The following is a 15,617-nucleotide window of genomic DNA, read 5'->3' on the forward strand; positions in this document are numbered from 1 at the left end:
AGGCATGTACACACTGCACACATTTATCCATCCAGTAGGAATTAGGGCTGAAACGATTCCTCAAGTAACTCAATCACTGAAGCATATTCTTTGCATCAAACTTTGATTAATTAATTAATTGAGTGCATATATATATAGCACACTGTGCTTCTGCTAGAATTATGTTTACAGTCGCACAGGCCTACACTGTGGACACCACATCCACGGTGGACACATGGCGTGAGGAAGATGTGAAGACACAGTTTACAAAGTGGAGGAAGAGAGAGAGAAAATAGCGTAGGGAGAAGAGAAAACGGTTGGGATCATTTCAAGCTGAAACTAAACCAAAACTCTGCACAGTGTGTCTATTATAAAACAGAATTACTTATTTGTTACTATTTACCACAATATCCCAACATCAATCAATGCTTCAGGGTCTCAGCAGAAAGCATCCAGTCTAAGCAACCAGTCGTCATGCAGAGGACTCAACACAAGGTAACATTAGTGCCATTTTGGCGACATTCAACTGGCTCTGCCCGACTGCAGCCAAAAGTCAGAGGCGGCAGGCGTGTATAAACCACCTGTATATTGCTCCAATATGGCTCTTGATTTCACTAAATGGCTTAAGTTTTCGACAGATAAGATTATTGTATGCAGTTTGTGCAAGTTTATTTTCTCTTTTATATTTTAACTATTGCTATTTATCAAAGTAATTCTTATCTGATTACTCTATTCATTGTTGAAATAAATGATAGAATACTCGATTACTAAAATAACCGACACCTGCAGCCCTAGTAGGAATGATACCACCAAAAATCTGCAACACATTAAATTGCAAAATTTATCCAAAAAAAAAAAAAAGATTGATGTAATAAAGTAAACACACATTCTGGTGATGAGTTAAATAAGAACATTATTAATCACCGCTAGTGTTAGTTAACACTGTTGGGAAATAAGTTAAGCAAGAGTGAAATGCACCACTATGTCTAACCTTGCAGTTACTTTTGGTACAGGAATCATCAAGAATCAAGAACAAGAAGTACCCACCGACTGAACAACACATGCAGACAAGCACATACAAGAATCAAAGTACCATCCTGTACCAGATCCTTACTGAAGACACACACAAGATGTGAAGTTCTTCTAGGAGCACACACACACACACACACACACACACACACACACACACACACACACACACACACACACACACACACACACACACACACACACACACACACACACACACACACACACACACACACACACACACACACACACACACACACACACACACACACACACACACACACACACACACACACACACACACACACACACACTTCCAACTCTCAGCAGGTGAGTGTAAACAGGTTGTAAATTTCCTTACAGGGACAGATGAAAGAGGCAGAGCACATGGCAAATTGTCATGTACGATCACATATGGTCGTCACACTGACTGTGTTTTCAACAGAAGAAGCACCAGCACATTAAGTGTGGGAGAGACTGCAGCCTTATAAAATGTTGTGAAAGCGAGTGGAGGTGACTTGTTTTAGTAGATGGATATATCCAGCACAGTTTAAAGTGTCATGAGTAGGTGAATAAGGTTTACCTAACCTCCTCCAGTACAACTTTGAATATCGAAAATCATACTGGTTTGCTGGATACACCTGCAGAGATTTGGCCCCCTGATCAATGTTACACAGTCAGCTTTTCCCGCAACATGAAGCTAAATCTGACCTCTGTCGCCATGATGATCTGGGTCATTTTAGAGTTGACCTGGCACAGTCCAGAGTTCAGCAAGAATTGATAATTTTGGATATTTTTTATTTTTTTTATTATTTTGCCTTAATTACATACATTCAAATGTCATTGTGACACACAGCTCATCTAGGGAGGTTATGTAAATGTACCTCAGATTTATTACACAGGATTTGGTTTTCAGGATGATTAGTGTAAATCTCTACTAATCTAGAGAGGTAGTGACTGCTTTGCAAAGCTGTGCGACAGTCTGATTATTGACAGTAATGAAGAGGAAATGAAACAAAACGTTAATTCCCATAGGTCACGTGACTTCTTTTAAAAAAAATCTATCTCAGTCAAACAAAAACCAAAAGAGTACAATCACCTCAATATCACTCATTCTCTCGCAAAGACAACTGCAAAGCGGTCTAGAATTGGATTCCCCATTTACATCGATGTGCAGCAGCTTTCTCATGACGAGTGCAGCTTCAGAGCTGGGATGAGACAGAGTGTGTGAGACAGAGATGAACATTACAGCTTACTAATGCAAAATGGCTGTGTAATAAGAAAAAAGCAGAAAAACTAGCACTAGAGAAGTTAAGGTTCTCACAGAAGGGATCTTTGACAGCATTCCACAAAACTTGGGACCCACTGCTGGTTTTTATTAGCAATAGTCTTACTGTTATTCCTGATGATATGAATGAGGATGCTTCCTAATGCTTGGAAGGAGAGAACCCTAGTGGAAAAACTATTGGATGCAGACAGGTAATATCTGCATCGGTGCATGGGCTGAAAACTGTCTGATGTCTGTATGTTTTGATCTTTTATTTCGTCTAATTCCTGACATTCCTTCTTCTTTATCAATAAAAGTCAATACATCAGCAGGCACACAAATAATACAGGATTTTGTGTTATTAAATCTGCATATTGCAAATATAAACGACAGATTGCAGACAATAAAATACTGGAACCTTATTTTAATAATAAATGCTTCTTAATTCCGACTTCCGGGGTCTTTTTTAATATTTATTTGAATAGATGTACACATACCTTTGATGATTAAAGTCAGAATATGCATCTTGAAACGCATTTAACCTGCTCTATATCAATACAGACGGACAGTTGCAGCCGTTAATTCAATATTGTACTTTGAAACTCCTCACTGACCAGGGTCATGAGAGGGAGGAGGCATCAACAGGATTACAGGTCGTGGCCCACTGACTTTGCAATGTGTGTCTGTGTATGCATGCCATGTTCACAGTTTTGCACTTGTTTTGATTTAAGTTGGACACGGTGACTGAGGACAGCAAAAATGTTGCTGAAGGAAATGCTGTGATGCTGGACAATCATGATTGATAACATGTTGCTGTTTGAAGCTTAACTAGACTTATCAAGGTAGCTTCTTCCCCCACATTGCAGACAAAAAAGGTGAGTTATGAGTCCAAACTTTGCCATAAGGAGTGAAAAACAATACTCAAGTTCTCAAGGTCTTATAAATTGGGAACCAGTTCCGATCCACAAAATAAAAAAAGGTCTCCGAGTGACAATTTTCCAATTGATTTCATTTTTTTAAATGATCAGCAGATCATGTGTGCAGTATGTGTAGATCTCTGTGGGTATTTTGATATGCTACTGGTGTGTGACAGAGACAATGCTGTCACTGATTAACTACAAGCTGAGAACACACATCTGGGAGGCCCGGACAGCTTGCTCTGTAAGTAAATAATGACAAGAGAAACTGTATGGTTTCACTCCACAGGCCAGTGACTCACCTGGGTGCAACATCCCGCAACTCTCACCCACACTCCTTTTTGAAGACCTCGCAGACAAACATTGGAGCCTAAACAAAGAATCGAAACTTGCCCTCTGTCGTTCTCTGTCTCCGTTTGTTTCTTTCTTCTTTTATGGAAGTTTCAATAAAAAATCCCCGTGACTTCTGCCTCTCTATTTAAACAAACGACAGAGGATGATTCTTTTCCAGTTAGCTTCTGTTGTTGTGTAAAGCAGCAAATCCTCACATTTGAAAAGCTGGAACCAGAAAATGTTGCATTTTTTCTTTGCTTAATGACTGATTATCAAAAATCATCTGAATTTCTTCTGACCTGCATGCACAATTACACTGTGTCGGAGCTAATCCGACATGCTGCTTTACGGCACAACGGGAGATTACTTTGCAGCATGAAAATGGAATATAGCCTTTGAAATGGAGCTCAAGCTTTCAAAGTTAATTTCAAAAGGTGGTTGCCGACAAAAGCCAAAGGCAGATGGAAAAAAAAAAAAGAAGTTTGACCTCTTGCATCCGCTTGGTGACAGGAAGCGTGGGAGGAATTATGGGAAATGTGGTCTTAATTTAGAGAAAGCACTTTTCACACCACATGAGGTTACCAAGCTTCCCAACCACTCCTTTTTAAATCAACTGCAGCAAGTCATCAAAATGAATAGGATGTTCCACTCAGAGACGGTTTGCGTGATCACAAATGGTAAACATGTGAGATTCTGTCTCAATGTATCAAAAGAGACAAAGACACTTAAAGGTACTGCACGCTAAATGCTGAAGAAAATGTTGCCTCCGCAGGGTTCTCACAGACCGTTCCTCAACTAACTACGGTTTGGGGAGGCCCTCGGTTCATCCTACCGACGCACAAGGCACTGAAATGTACTTGCAGCCAGACCGGCTATACCAAACTGAGAAACTGGGAATACAACACACACACAGAGGCACATTGAGTTCATTCTCTGCTCAGGGCGCCATTACTCCACTATATCTTTACATAGAAAACAGTCGTTTGCTGTTATATTAATGCTCTGAATATCGAGTACAGCCCCTTTAATAATATCATCAAACAAACCCACACTTCCTCCGCTAACACCTGTCTTTTAGTGCTCTAGTTTTTTTTTTTTTTCCCGTCCCACGTTCCCTCTGCGCCGGAAAGAAATAAGTGGATGAATAATTACAGGTATAAACACCTCGGGGCCATCTGAAGGGGTTTTTTCCTCTTCTTCTGATATTCTTTTAAACATTTCCGCCTCTTGAAATAGTCCTCTGAACAGTTTCTCTTTAGGTGCCTTCACAGCTCGCTACTTCAAAGCCAACAGGGCGATGAGGACGCTCTTATGGTCATTTGTATTTTAATCCCCCCCCCCCTTCCCCTCCCTCTGTACTGCTCTCTTTACCTCTCTAGTCCTGCCTCTATACTGTCTAGTATTTGTCTTCATCTATTTTAATCTATTGCTCATATTTCCTGTCCCTCTTCAAAGCAGTGTGGGGCCTCATACCTGAGACTGACTGAACATGATGATCTGTGACCACACACACACACACACACACACACAGAGACACAGCTATTTCTATTAAGACATTAGAAGATGTTACCTTGCTTCTGAATACATGCAATTGGCATGTAACCCTCAGATTATGATATTTAATCAATTAATAAAGGAAATAAAATCAATAATGGAAATGATCCTGTGTTGTAGCCCTGCACTTGATATCACCGGGCCAGGAAACCACCATAGATAAATTATATTTCTGTCAAATTAACTAGCCCTGTCAAGGACAATGGAAACCCTGCACCAACAACCCTGTTCAAAGTGTTTTTTTTATGACTTCTAGAGGGCATTTTCAAGGTTTAAAAGCCTATGGGGTCTAATATTTTTATTTATTAATATAATACATAAAAAATGAGATAATACAAAATATTGTATGCGACTGAATGAAGAAACTGCGCTCTCATAATCTCAACACAAAGAACATCTTTGCATGGCTGAGAGCAATAAAAAAAAAGATTTGCTGTTAAATCATCAACCTCATTTCACTCAATAATCTAAGACTTCATACAACTGTAATCTTGCACTTACATACATCGCAACAATGGAAAGTTAAGAGTCTGCCAGTTCCTTTATCCCAAAGTGCTTTTGCACATTGGAAACAGTCAACATTAGTAGTTTTTTTAAAGCTTTTTTTAGATTGACAACATGAATGATAGACAAACATAGACCTCAAACATCTGAAGCATTAATATACATATTATTATACATGTATATATGTTTAAAAATGAGCAGACATTTGGAGATGCACGATTTCCTTCCGACCCGAGCTTTTGCTGCCTTCTAGTGAAAGCTGCTTTTCTTTTAGGCCTCTTAAATCGGTCCTTATCATAGCCAGTCAGAGGCAGGGAGGCCCCCGTGCCGCTCATCCCAGCCCAGGGGTCTGTATGAAGGGGGGATTAGGGAGGCCTCAGCCTGTGTTGCTGCCATTGTTTACCAAGGGACTAGGGGCAGGCTGAACATCCCCCCTGTCAGCACCGCAATACAATAGAAAACAAGGAAGTGGCAAGATCCTCGAGACTTGCACACACACATACCATTCCCTTGATCTTCGAGGATCGACTTTGTATTATTTGGGAGATACGAGGAGGAGGAAAAAAAGGATGGGGAGGAGAGCTTGTTAGCAACAACAGCTGATTTATGAATGGAGACAAGGAAGAGGAGGAGGCATATGAAAAAGTTTATAGGCTAAAGACATGAAACTTTACACTTCCTCAAAATAGTAAAAAAAAAAAAAAAAGCAAAGAAAAGCAAAACCAAATGAGCTGTCACTTGAAGTGGTTGAAAAATAATTAGACTGCTATTTCCTCATGTTTCGGAAACTCTGGTCTGATTAAAAGAAAGCCATGAGGGGACATTTTGCAAAGATACTTAGAAATGTCCAAAACACATGTAGCTGAGCTCTCACCCCTACCCTTCCCAAACATGTAAACAGTCTCTCAGCAGTCTTCCTGTCAATTTTAGTCCGTGAAATGAAATGTCAAATGAGCAGGAATTTCCCCAAAACAAGACAATGACAATGCACTCTGAGCTGTTAAACACCAACTTGTAAATTCCAGTGACTAAGTAAAAGCACTGTCAAACAGCATTTAAAACAAACATATTGTTTTCCCAAAGTAACTGTAAATACAGTAAGCCCTTTACAGTCAGTGCCTCAGTACAGTGAGCGTGAAAGTGTTTCAGAGCAGCTTGTTGTCCTCGGAGCTTGTTGACGTCTTAGTGTGACCACAGCTTCCACATCACAGGGAGTTTCACAGCCTCTCTGACAGTGAGGAAAACGGCATACAGCCAAATATCAGATGCTACGTTTAATTGCTTCTCGATTTTCAGACGATGACCTGCAAACGGCTGACCTTCTCTCAGACTGTTATTACTCCTTCATCACATTAAAGACATTTAATTCTTCTTAAAGCCTTTCTAGTCTTTTCAGACAAATGTGTGCGATTAAAGTTAAAGCTGCTCTAAATGCAAACTTAAACCCCAAAAAGTTGTGCTGACAGACATGCTGATATCATAAAAAGATGAGTGGTAAAGGTTATTTATTTAAATCTCTAAATAATCAAAATATAAACACCAATCACTCCCCATGAGTGAGTCAAAATATGCATCCTGTTATTGTTTTAGTGGGCCGCCCACCAATCTCCATCAACAAGCATGCAGTGTGACTTCTCTACTATTTCTGCTCTAACTTTGATCCAAAACACAGGCGTCTTGCTGTTTTCTGATACGCAGTTTCACATTAAACAGTCTTCCATCAGTAAAACACCAATAGGCTTTTATTGTGAAGCAGCTGCAGGAAGTGAAGCTTGAGTTATGGAAGCCAACTAACAACTACCAACAACAACATTAGATTAATGGTAGTCTATGCCAAGATGTGGACATTTTTGCGCACTTTTCAAACAACAAACACCGCCTCCATCTCTGTGAATAACCAGGGCGGCTCACTAATATCTTACATTTTAGGGGAAACACTGCTCTTACTCATCTGTGCAAGTAAAATAACCTTCATTCAAAAAGGCATGGTCATAAGATTAATAGTAAGCTGATATTAATGCAAACAGATCACAAAACACACGGTAACCAAAGTGTGTGATGCAGAGCTGTTAGATTCTTCATCTCTCATCGTCTAGCTCTTCTTTATTCCTTCTTCTATCTTCCCGTTCTCTGTCCACTATCAATGGAAACTTCTTGACAAACCATAACCACACACTGAAATACATATTTTCTCAGCTAGACAGCTGCGCTCCCTGGGCTGGGAGAGATATGGCAAGTTGCTCAAAGACACTTCAGCAGGAAGGATTCTTTCCAACAACCCGGTCCTTAAGTAGGATGCTGTTGTGATGCTCCCCTGTGACTTAAAAGAAAAATGGCTTCTGCATCTTCCATCCTTTATGGTGCACAAGTACCATGAAGATACCTCACAGAGTAAGAAAATGAGGAAAGAAAGCAAACTTGCTTGAAACCAGCTAAGGTGTTGAAGGCAGCACAGGCAAAAAAAAAAGAGATGGATAGGTGGAAAAGGCAAATAGAAAAGGGAGCTGAGAGAAAGATGAGTGGATGCTGAGGAGAGGGAGATACTCCATTTTTATTGACAATCTCCCCTCCGCTGGGGTCGGACTCCTCGAGACGACACAAGACTCATGATCCCCTCAAAAACTGTCTGCTGGTAATCCAAGGCATTGTACACACAACCAGCGAAGGTCTATCACTCATGCTGCATCCACAAACACACGCCGTACAGCAAACATCAGTGCACAAAACACACAATGAACCCCAGAGACAAACACAAACCAAGCCTAGAGCAACAAACTTGAGGCGAAAACATGCAGAGGAAGATACACACACACAGCAAACATGTCAAAACCTTAGATACATACAAATGACTTAACGCACACAAACCCAACGCACACTGTCTTACACGCTGCAGATAAAGCTTTATGCAAAGACAATACGCCGAGGGAGTTTAGTCACATCTCTGAATCCCATAAATCTCCTTCTTTGGCCACTTCCGTCCCATGAAATCGAAGAATTTGTTAATCTTTTGAGAACAAAACAGCACTGGGATTTTTTTCTGCTCCTGTTCTGTGAAATGCAATGTGACCGCTGACGGCCAAGACAAACATGTGACATCCTTGGACAGTTATAATATATAATAATCTGAAAGAAACATGGAATTATGAGATAAGTCTTGTACAGCCGGAGATAAACCGGTTCCCAGGAGGGGAGGGGAAGATACAGACAAATATTACAGTTAATATCTGGCTTTCACCCATTCAGCTGATACTCTCACAATGACTTCAACAGTTTAAAGCGGTTTACAGGAACCCACAATGGTTTTGAAGAAATTGTTGTTGTTTGTTCATTTTAGCTGGTAAATGCTGCCTCCCACTGATTTACAGAGGATTACTGTCACTGCTCTCAACAAATAAAACAGGTTGCTAAAATAATAAGATGTCCCCTTGATTCCAAAGGAACTGATAGAAACATCATTGGCGCTGCGACTGTTCTTATTATCAAAGATTATTTTCTTGAATAATAAAACTATCCCTCACACTTTCTTAGAGCCTAAGGTAACATCTTCAGATGAATGATAGAAACACAGAGAAAAACAGCAAATCCTCACAGTTGAGAGGCTGGAACAAGTGAATGTTTGGCATCATATCTTTTATTTTAAAAAAACAAATTACTTCAGCTGCACACATAATAAAAATCTCTCTGCCGTGCATGAATACAGGATTAGTCGTCTGATTTATTTAGTCAATTTATCAACCTTCAGCACAAATGACTAAAAATCAGCACGAAATGTACGAGCAGATGTTTGATTCAGTGAACAGATAAGTTGACCAACACACTCCATAATAAGCTTAAAGGATTGAAAAACATTATCTACAATTCTGATAAATCTGCATCTATTTACATTGTTGTTACATTGAATACCTTTGGGTGTCGCCTCGAGCTCTGGGATTAACTGGTATTTAACGAACTAAATGACATAATTGACAGGCTACTTTACTTCCTAAAATTGCCAAAACTATAAGAAACTAGAATTTAAGAGTGAAACCCTCAAAACCATAATTCAGAAGGACAGCAGTCAGGAATGGACAGACACACACGGACCGAGACGTAACATGCGTTGCCTTGTCCCACATTGACACCAACAACACAAAGAAGATGTATAGTTTCCGATCCATCTCCTTCATCCATAATCATAACCCCGACCCCGCAAACGCTCTAAACCACTGTGCTCAGCCCTTTCAAGTGGCAGGTAGACTGGCCCTGATACGCCACTGCTGCCTCACAACCAGCGGGCTAATTACAAGGGAAGCAGCAACAAGTGAGCATTGTGTGGAGTCTCGAAGACACACGGGGAAAAAAAGTGCTCTTTATCTTGCTACCACCAATCCCACCCCACCCCCCTTCACCCCACCCTCAACAAAAACAATCCCAGAGAGGCTTTGCGGTTGGCACTCCGGGGTTGGAGGAAGAGAAGAGAAGAGAAGGGTAAAGAAGAGAGCAGAAGAGGGAGAGAGAAGCGAAGACACATTGATGAGCGACACATACCATCGCACTTGCTCACTGTGTTTGTCTAACACGCTGCCGGATATGTATAAACGGCGGGTATAAAGATGTTTAAGGAAATAGGAGTATGCGCTCTCGCACTTGTTGTTCATTCAAATCCTATTCTCAATCACAGTGCAGAGTTATGAATAACGATTTCCTGGGAGATGATGTATGTAAATGTGCCTCTCTCACACCTTTTAGGCGTAAAACCCAAACAAGCAGAGCTACTATTATCTGGCATGTTTTTGCTTCCAAGAAAAAAACATAAAAACCTGTAAAATGGTGATTACCAGTAATTTTATTACCAGAAATATATAATTCAAGTACAAAGGTAATTTAATTTTAAAGTGAGGGCATAAACAGGGTTCCCTATATTTCCTTAGAAACGTCTTTATCTACCTCTACACTGTACTGAACGTGGCAGAGCAGAGAAGCAACTTTCACAAATGCCATGACATTGAAATAAAGCTTTACAGTACAGCTTGAAAAACATATTTTTTGTACATGTGGGAAGCTAGAGGTACTTTAAGAGGAATCATTTACAAGAAGGTAGCAACTGTAATAACAGCCATCTTTTTTATTTTTTAACCCTTCAACGACCCAATTAAAATCTCCCATGATCGACCGCTGGGTTTAGGTCTTGACCCTCATGTTGAAGAAAACAACAAACTCTAGAAAATCACATTTTCCAGCCATAGAGTAGATGTTGTGATACAGCAGATTCCTAATTCACTGTGCTTCATGTTAGATCAGCCAACAGTACATGTGATCTCACAAATAGGCATCTCTGCTCTTTAGCAACGTCTTGTCTGCAAGAGCAGGGGGTTAATTCAGGCAACAGGATTACACAGCACGTGAAAAATGAATTAGGCACAACCACTCATGTTTGGTGAAATTAGTCAGCCTATCCATGGATATTGGTTCTTATGAGTGACTTGAAGGGATTTTATAATCTTTTTTAAAGGGCTGTCTGTCTGGATGAGTGATACTGCATACTTAAAATCCTTCCACGAGTCTTTCTGATGTTTGTTTTAGTGGTTTAACACTCACAACAGCTATTAAAGCAGCAAGAAACCTCTTGTCATTCACGCACGGTACAAACAGATGGAAACGTCATGCGAAACGCTTCGCAGTGACGACATCGATCAGATTCCAACTTCGGCAAAGGCGTAAACAAAAACAAGCTCTTTTTCTGCTTTTCCCTCATGAGGCGGCGATGCTCATAAGGGAAAGAATGTTTTAAGTAGCGCTTTATTTCATAAGGCAGTTAGGCGAGAAAGAGCACAGTTCAAAGCCAAATCAGAGCACATGTGGAGTTTGCGACTGATTCGCAGTACTGCAGCTGTAATCTAATGGTCCACTCTTTTAAATCTTAAATCCACCTACGTTCTTTAAAATTACAGGCAGTCACGTTCAAGTATTGAGTTAAACCAACTGTTTCTGCTTTGCTATTGGGACGGTAGAAGGAAGTGCCTGGCTTGTGCCGTGCAATCATTATAGATGTCAATCACGTATAACTATATCTAAACTGCAAAAAAAAAAAATGATATGAAGATATGCTGTACTTGCATATCTGATGAATCTACTTTCAAGATTTATCCAAGAAGGAACCAATCATAACTTGTATCTAAAGTCAAAAAATATATTTTTGTGAATTTAAATGTCATAAATACTATATTTGAGGTCATAGTTTGCCAAAGCTTATAAATGTTTGAGACCAGATGTACAACAAATGAAATGCAAGTTACGCAGAAAAGCCCAGAAGAATTTATGCCTGTATCCAAAAAGATCAGAAAACTCAGCAGCACTTTATCGTCCATCACATCCACACGGTCTCTGTTACTATTATTTCTGGCTAAGGCTCTATTTCCTTCAGGCGAAAATTAAAAAAAAAAAAAATCTAGCCAGCGGCCACCAGACTTGAAACATTCCCATCCATTGAGTGTTTGTTTCTGTCTTTCTTCTCATTTATTCAGCCGTGGTGAGCTACTATGGCAAGAGCATCACCACCAACACTGAATATTATTTAAAAAGTTCCCTCCTCGAGCACAAAACCATATGTTCAGCGTTTGGATAGCACGGAATACAAAAAGCAGCTGATGTGCAACAACTTGCACTGGAGTCTAATGTGACACAAGTAAACTATCAGGAGAACAACAACAACAACAGTGACCAGTGCAGTGTAGTCAGTGGGAGAATTAAAGCAGAAGTGAACTTACGGATGGAGACACCGAGCTGTTGGGAAGGTAGGGGTCAGGAAGCATCAGGAACGGATACCCGGGATACGCCGGCGACTTGTACATGCCTCCATCTTGCTGCTTCGACACTGAGGTCGGACATGAAGAACAACAAACAAATAGTTAGAAACTCATTAACTAAAAGAAGGTTTTAACAGGACCACTTTAAAGCCGGTTTGTAGAAGTTGTTTTCTTCATTTCCTGGGTAAAATCTTTTGGTTTGGGGTCTGAGAGGATGGGTATCAGTGTGGTATCATTTTAAATTGGATTTAAAATACCATAAAAGTTGCTTAGATGAAACACTGTACACGTGCATCTATGAGGGCTAAAATGACAAAAAAAAAACATATGATACTTACTCCCACAAAGTTGCTTTAAAGTTTAGCTGTGTGCCTCAGAACAAAAAGTAAAAACCCTGATATCCAAAATAAATGTGCATACAAAGTAGGTCAACTATACACAAGTGTTCTAGTCACTACATGTTATATCCTTCTGTGAGCACAGACTACAATACTTGAGACAAGAGCGTTAAAAGCGTCACCTAGCCTGAGAGGCGTGAGCTCCTGTAGCCTATGTGTTAATTTATCTCTCACCACCACCCATATTAAGCATCAGAGGCCTCTCTGTGGGTCAGTTGTAGCTAGGTTATACCCAGGGAAACACACATTAAACCTTTTTAAAGTTCTAATCGTGTCATCGCTGAGCTTTAAAACATGTCCGTAACCAAGGTGACAGAAAACGTAACAATCTAATCACGCAACCGGAATCACGTCAAAGGGCGGTAAAATTCTTTTCCGTGGGTTTCACTTTTTCCAAACAGACGTGTTTGAAAATCACGATTGTTCATTCGAAGACGATTTTGCAGGAAAGGAAAACATGTGCGAGAACTTTTTCTTTTCTTTTAATTATTGCATGAGTTACCCAACTCGAGTACAGCCCACAGTGACGCCCATCATTAAAACGACCCATGTGTACATTCTCTAAATGTGCCTTATCCGAGGGAGGGAAAGCGGGGAATTGCTCTGTTCTTTTTGGGTGGCAAAAAAAGAGAAATAGACCCTCTCAAGGACCCTGGTTGACCCCACTTTGGGCAAAGTCTGGCAAAGGTTACACTGCAAAAAATGGGTTGACCAAGGCTGTAAATACAAATATATTTGGGTGAATGAGCACAGGGCAGATCGCACTAGCAGTATGAAGACAGTATCTTGACAATGTTTGATGCAAGCTGAGCAAAGAGTGACATGATCTCACCCTGATGCGTTTAAGGCCAAGAGATCTGGAGTGCACGTTTCACTAAATGGCTTTAGCAGGTGATTTCTACTTGAATGTCGTGCTAACACAGAAAAAAACAGGAAATCTCCCGCACCAAAGTCAACTATGGCGCGCCGCACACACAGGGGTGGACATCTTTTGCAGTGTCCACCTGAAAACAAACTCTTTGAAGTTGCTTTTAATGCGGCAACACGTGTCCGCGAGACCAAAATACTCCCTTAGCTCGACCCGGTATGGGGGTTACTGACTTTATCACTCCTCAGCTGTTTTCCCAGATAGTAGTGGCTACTCAAACATGCACCAGAAGCCTACGTGTGTAAATGTTTTCTTCCTCTCCTTCTTACCTCCGTCGAGATGCTCCCGGTGTTTTTCCTGGAAGCCCCTCTGCTCGCCCTGCTGTCCCCGCCTGATCGCCTGGAAGGGACCGACAACAAGGGTCAGATAGTCTCAGGAGAAAGTTCATAAAAAAGGCGATGAAAGATGTCGCAGGCTGTCAAAGAGACTGAGAGTGACTTTAGAGCCACTTTTTCTTACTTTAAGGTGCGTTTTTGCGCTACTGCGACACCGTAGTCCCTTGTAGCGGCATGGGAACGTTACTATTGTAACCTTAGGGGTAAATTGTAACGTTTTTTTAGGGGTTTCATTCAACGCTCGTGAGCAGCGTGTAAAATAAAACAAGCTTTATCCCTCTCACACACACACACACACACACACCTACACACACACACACTTTGCCACCTACCGCTGCGTTCGGACTTTGATTTATTTCCGACTCGTTCACCAGAGAGGACTTGAGGTCGGCCAGGTCTCTCTCCGTGAACGCGTTTTCTTGGATTTTCTCCTCCTGCTCCCCTTCGTCTTTGAACGCTATCATCTCATCATTGGCTCCCAGGTCGTCCCCGCCGCCGCTGCTGAGCTGAGGCATGTCTACTTCGGTCTTCTCCCACCTCCTTTGAGCGCTATTACACACTTCAGAAAAAAACTAAACAAAAAGAACTACCAAAAGTATAAATAAAGAGAGGACTTAAGGGACTTTTTTTCTGTTCAAACTCCTCAGTCCGGGGCGCCTCCAAAGTGTAGAAACCCCCACCACACACACACACACACAGGGAGAAAAGTTGAGCTGTGTCGTCCCCTCGGCTGGCGGCTCGGTAGAGGACTAATGTTGCCCTACAACAGCAAACAGCTCATTTGAGCCCAAGACAAGCCGAGGAGTCCCGACATCAAAGGGCGCCGACCGGGTGATTGACAGGTCCGATGACTTGTTGGGGGGTTGTACGATTGTTTCGGCTGAGGGCTGAGCCTCTTAAAGAGACATCACCTCCCCGAGCTCAGCTCCACAAGGATTATTCATGACTTCCAGGGGCGTGTTCACGACATCCGTGCACGGTCCCCTGACTGCAGACGGCTGCTGCTTTTTGCCACCAAAACTTCACTAAAGTCAAACAATTATCCCCTGAGGGCAGCAGGGCAAGTATGTATAAATAGTGGCTGCAGGTATAAAGTCAATCCTGATAGTTTTGTTCAATATTGTGGTGAGGACTGCTGATTACAACCACCAGGGATCAATTACATGTTTCCTTTCTTATTTTATAAGTACATTTACTCAAGTACATTCGAGGTGCTTATACTTCACTTGTGTATTTCCATGCAATGTCACTTGATTTCACTACATTTATCTAACAGCTATAGCTACTTTATGAATTAGTTAAGTTTGTAACTGTACATTCAGCATAAAAACATATCAGACTTTATTGCTAAGTGCAGACAGATGTGCGTCCTCCACAGAGCTGGGTCCATCTGACGTTCCTGCCTGCTATAGGGAAGGTTTTCAACTCCACCGTACTCTACGGGGTAATTGTTGGGTCTATGTAAATCATAAATAAGTCATAGAGTGTGGTCTTTACCTACTCTGTAAAGTGTCCTGGGATAACTTTTGTTATGATTTGGCACTGTAAATAAAATTGAATTAAATTGAATTACATACTGGGAATTTGA

General features: G+C 41.0%; 1 protein-coding gene across 6 annotated transcripts in view; it reads right to left on the bottom strand.

Moving 5' to 3' along the window:
- The window catches only part of tcf7 (transcription factor 7), a 75,611-nt gene extending 60,829 nt beyond the window's left edge, over window positions 1–14,782 (bottom strand). For all 6 annotated transcript variants that reach the window (XM_083927420.1, XM_083927423.1, XM_083927422.1 and 3 more), the window contains exons 1-3: window positions 14,362–14,782; window positions 13,964–14,033; window positions 12,330–12,436 (exon numbers count right to left, since the gene is read on the bottom strand). In XM_083927420.1, coding sequence (XP_083783546.1) covers window positions 12,330–12,436; window positions 13,964–14,033; window positions 14,362–14,544 — 360 coding nt within the window. In that variant the 5' untranslated portion in view covers window positions 14,545–14,782. The remainder of the gene's footprint in view (window positions 1–12,329; window positions 12,437–13,963; window positions 14,034–14,361) is intronic.
- Between the last annotated feature and the right edge of the window lie 835 nt (window positions 14,783–15,617).

The sequence above is a fragment of the Echiichthys vipera genome, assembly GCF_963691815.1.
Source record: "Echiichthys vipera genome assembly, chromosome: 14".
NCBI lineage: Eukaryota > Metazoa > Chordata > Actinopteri > Perciformes > Trachinidae > Echiichthys > Echiichthys vipera.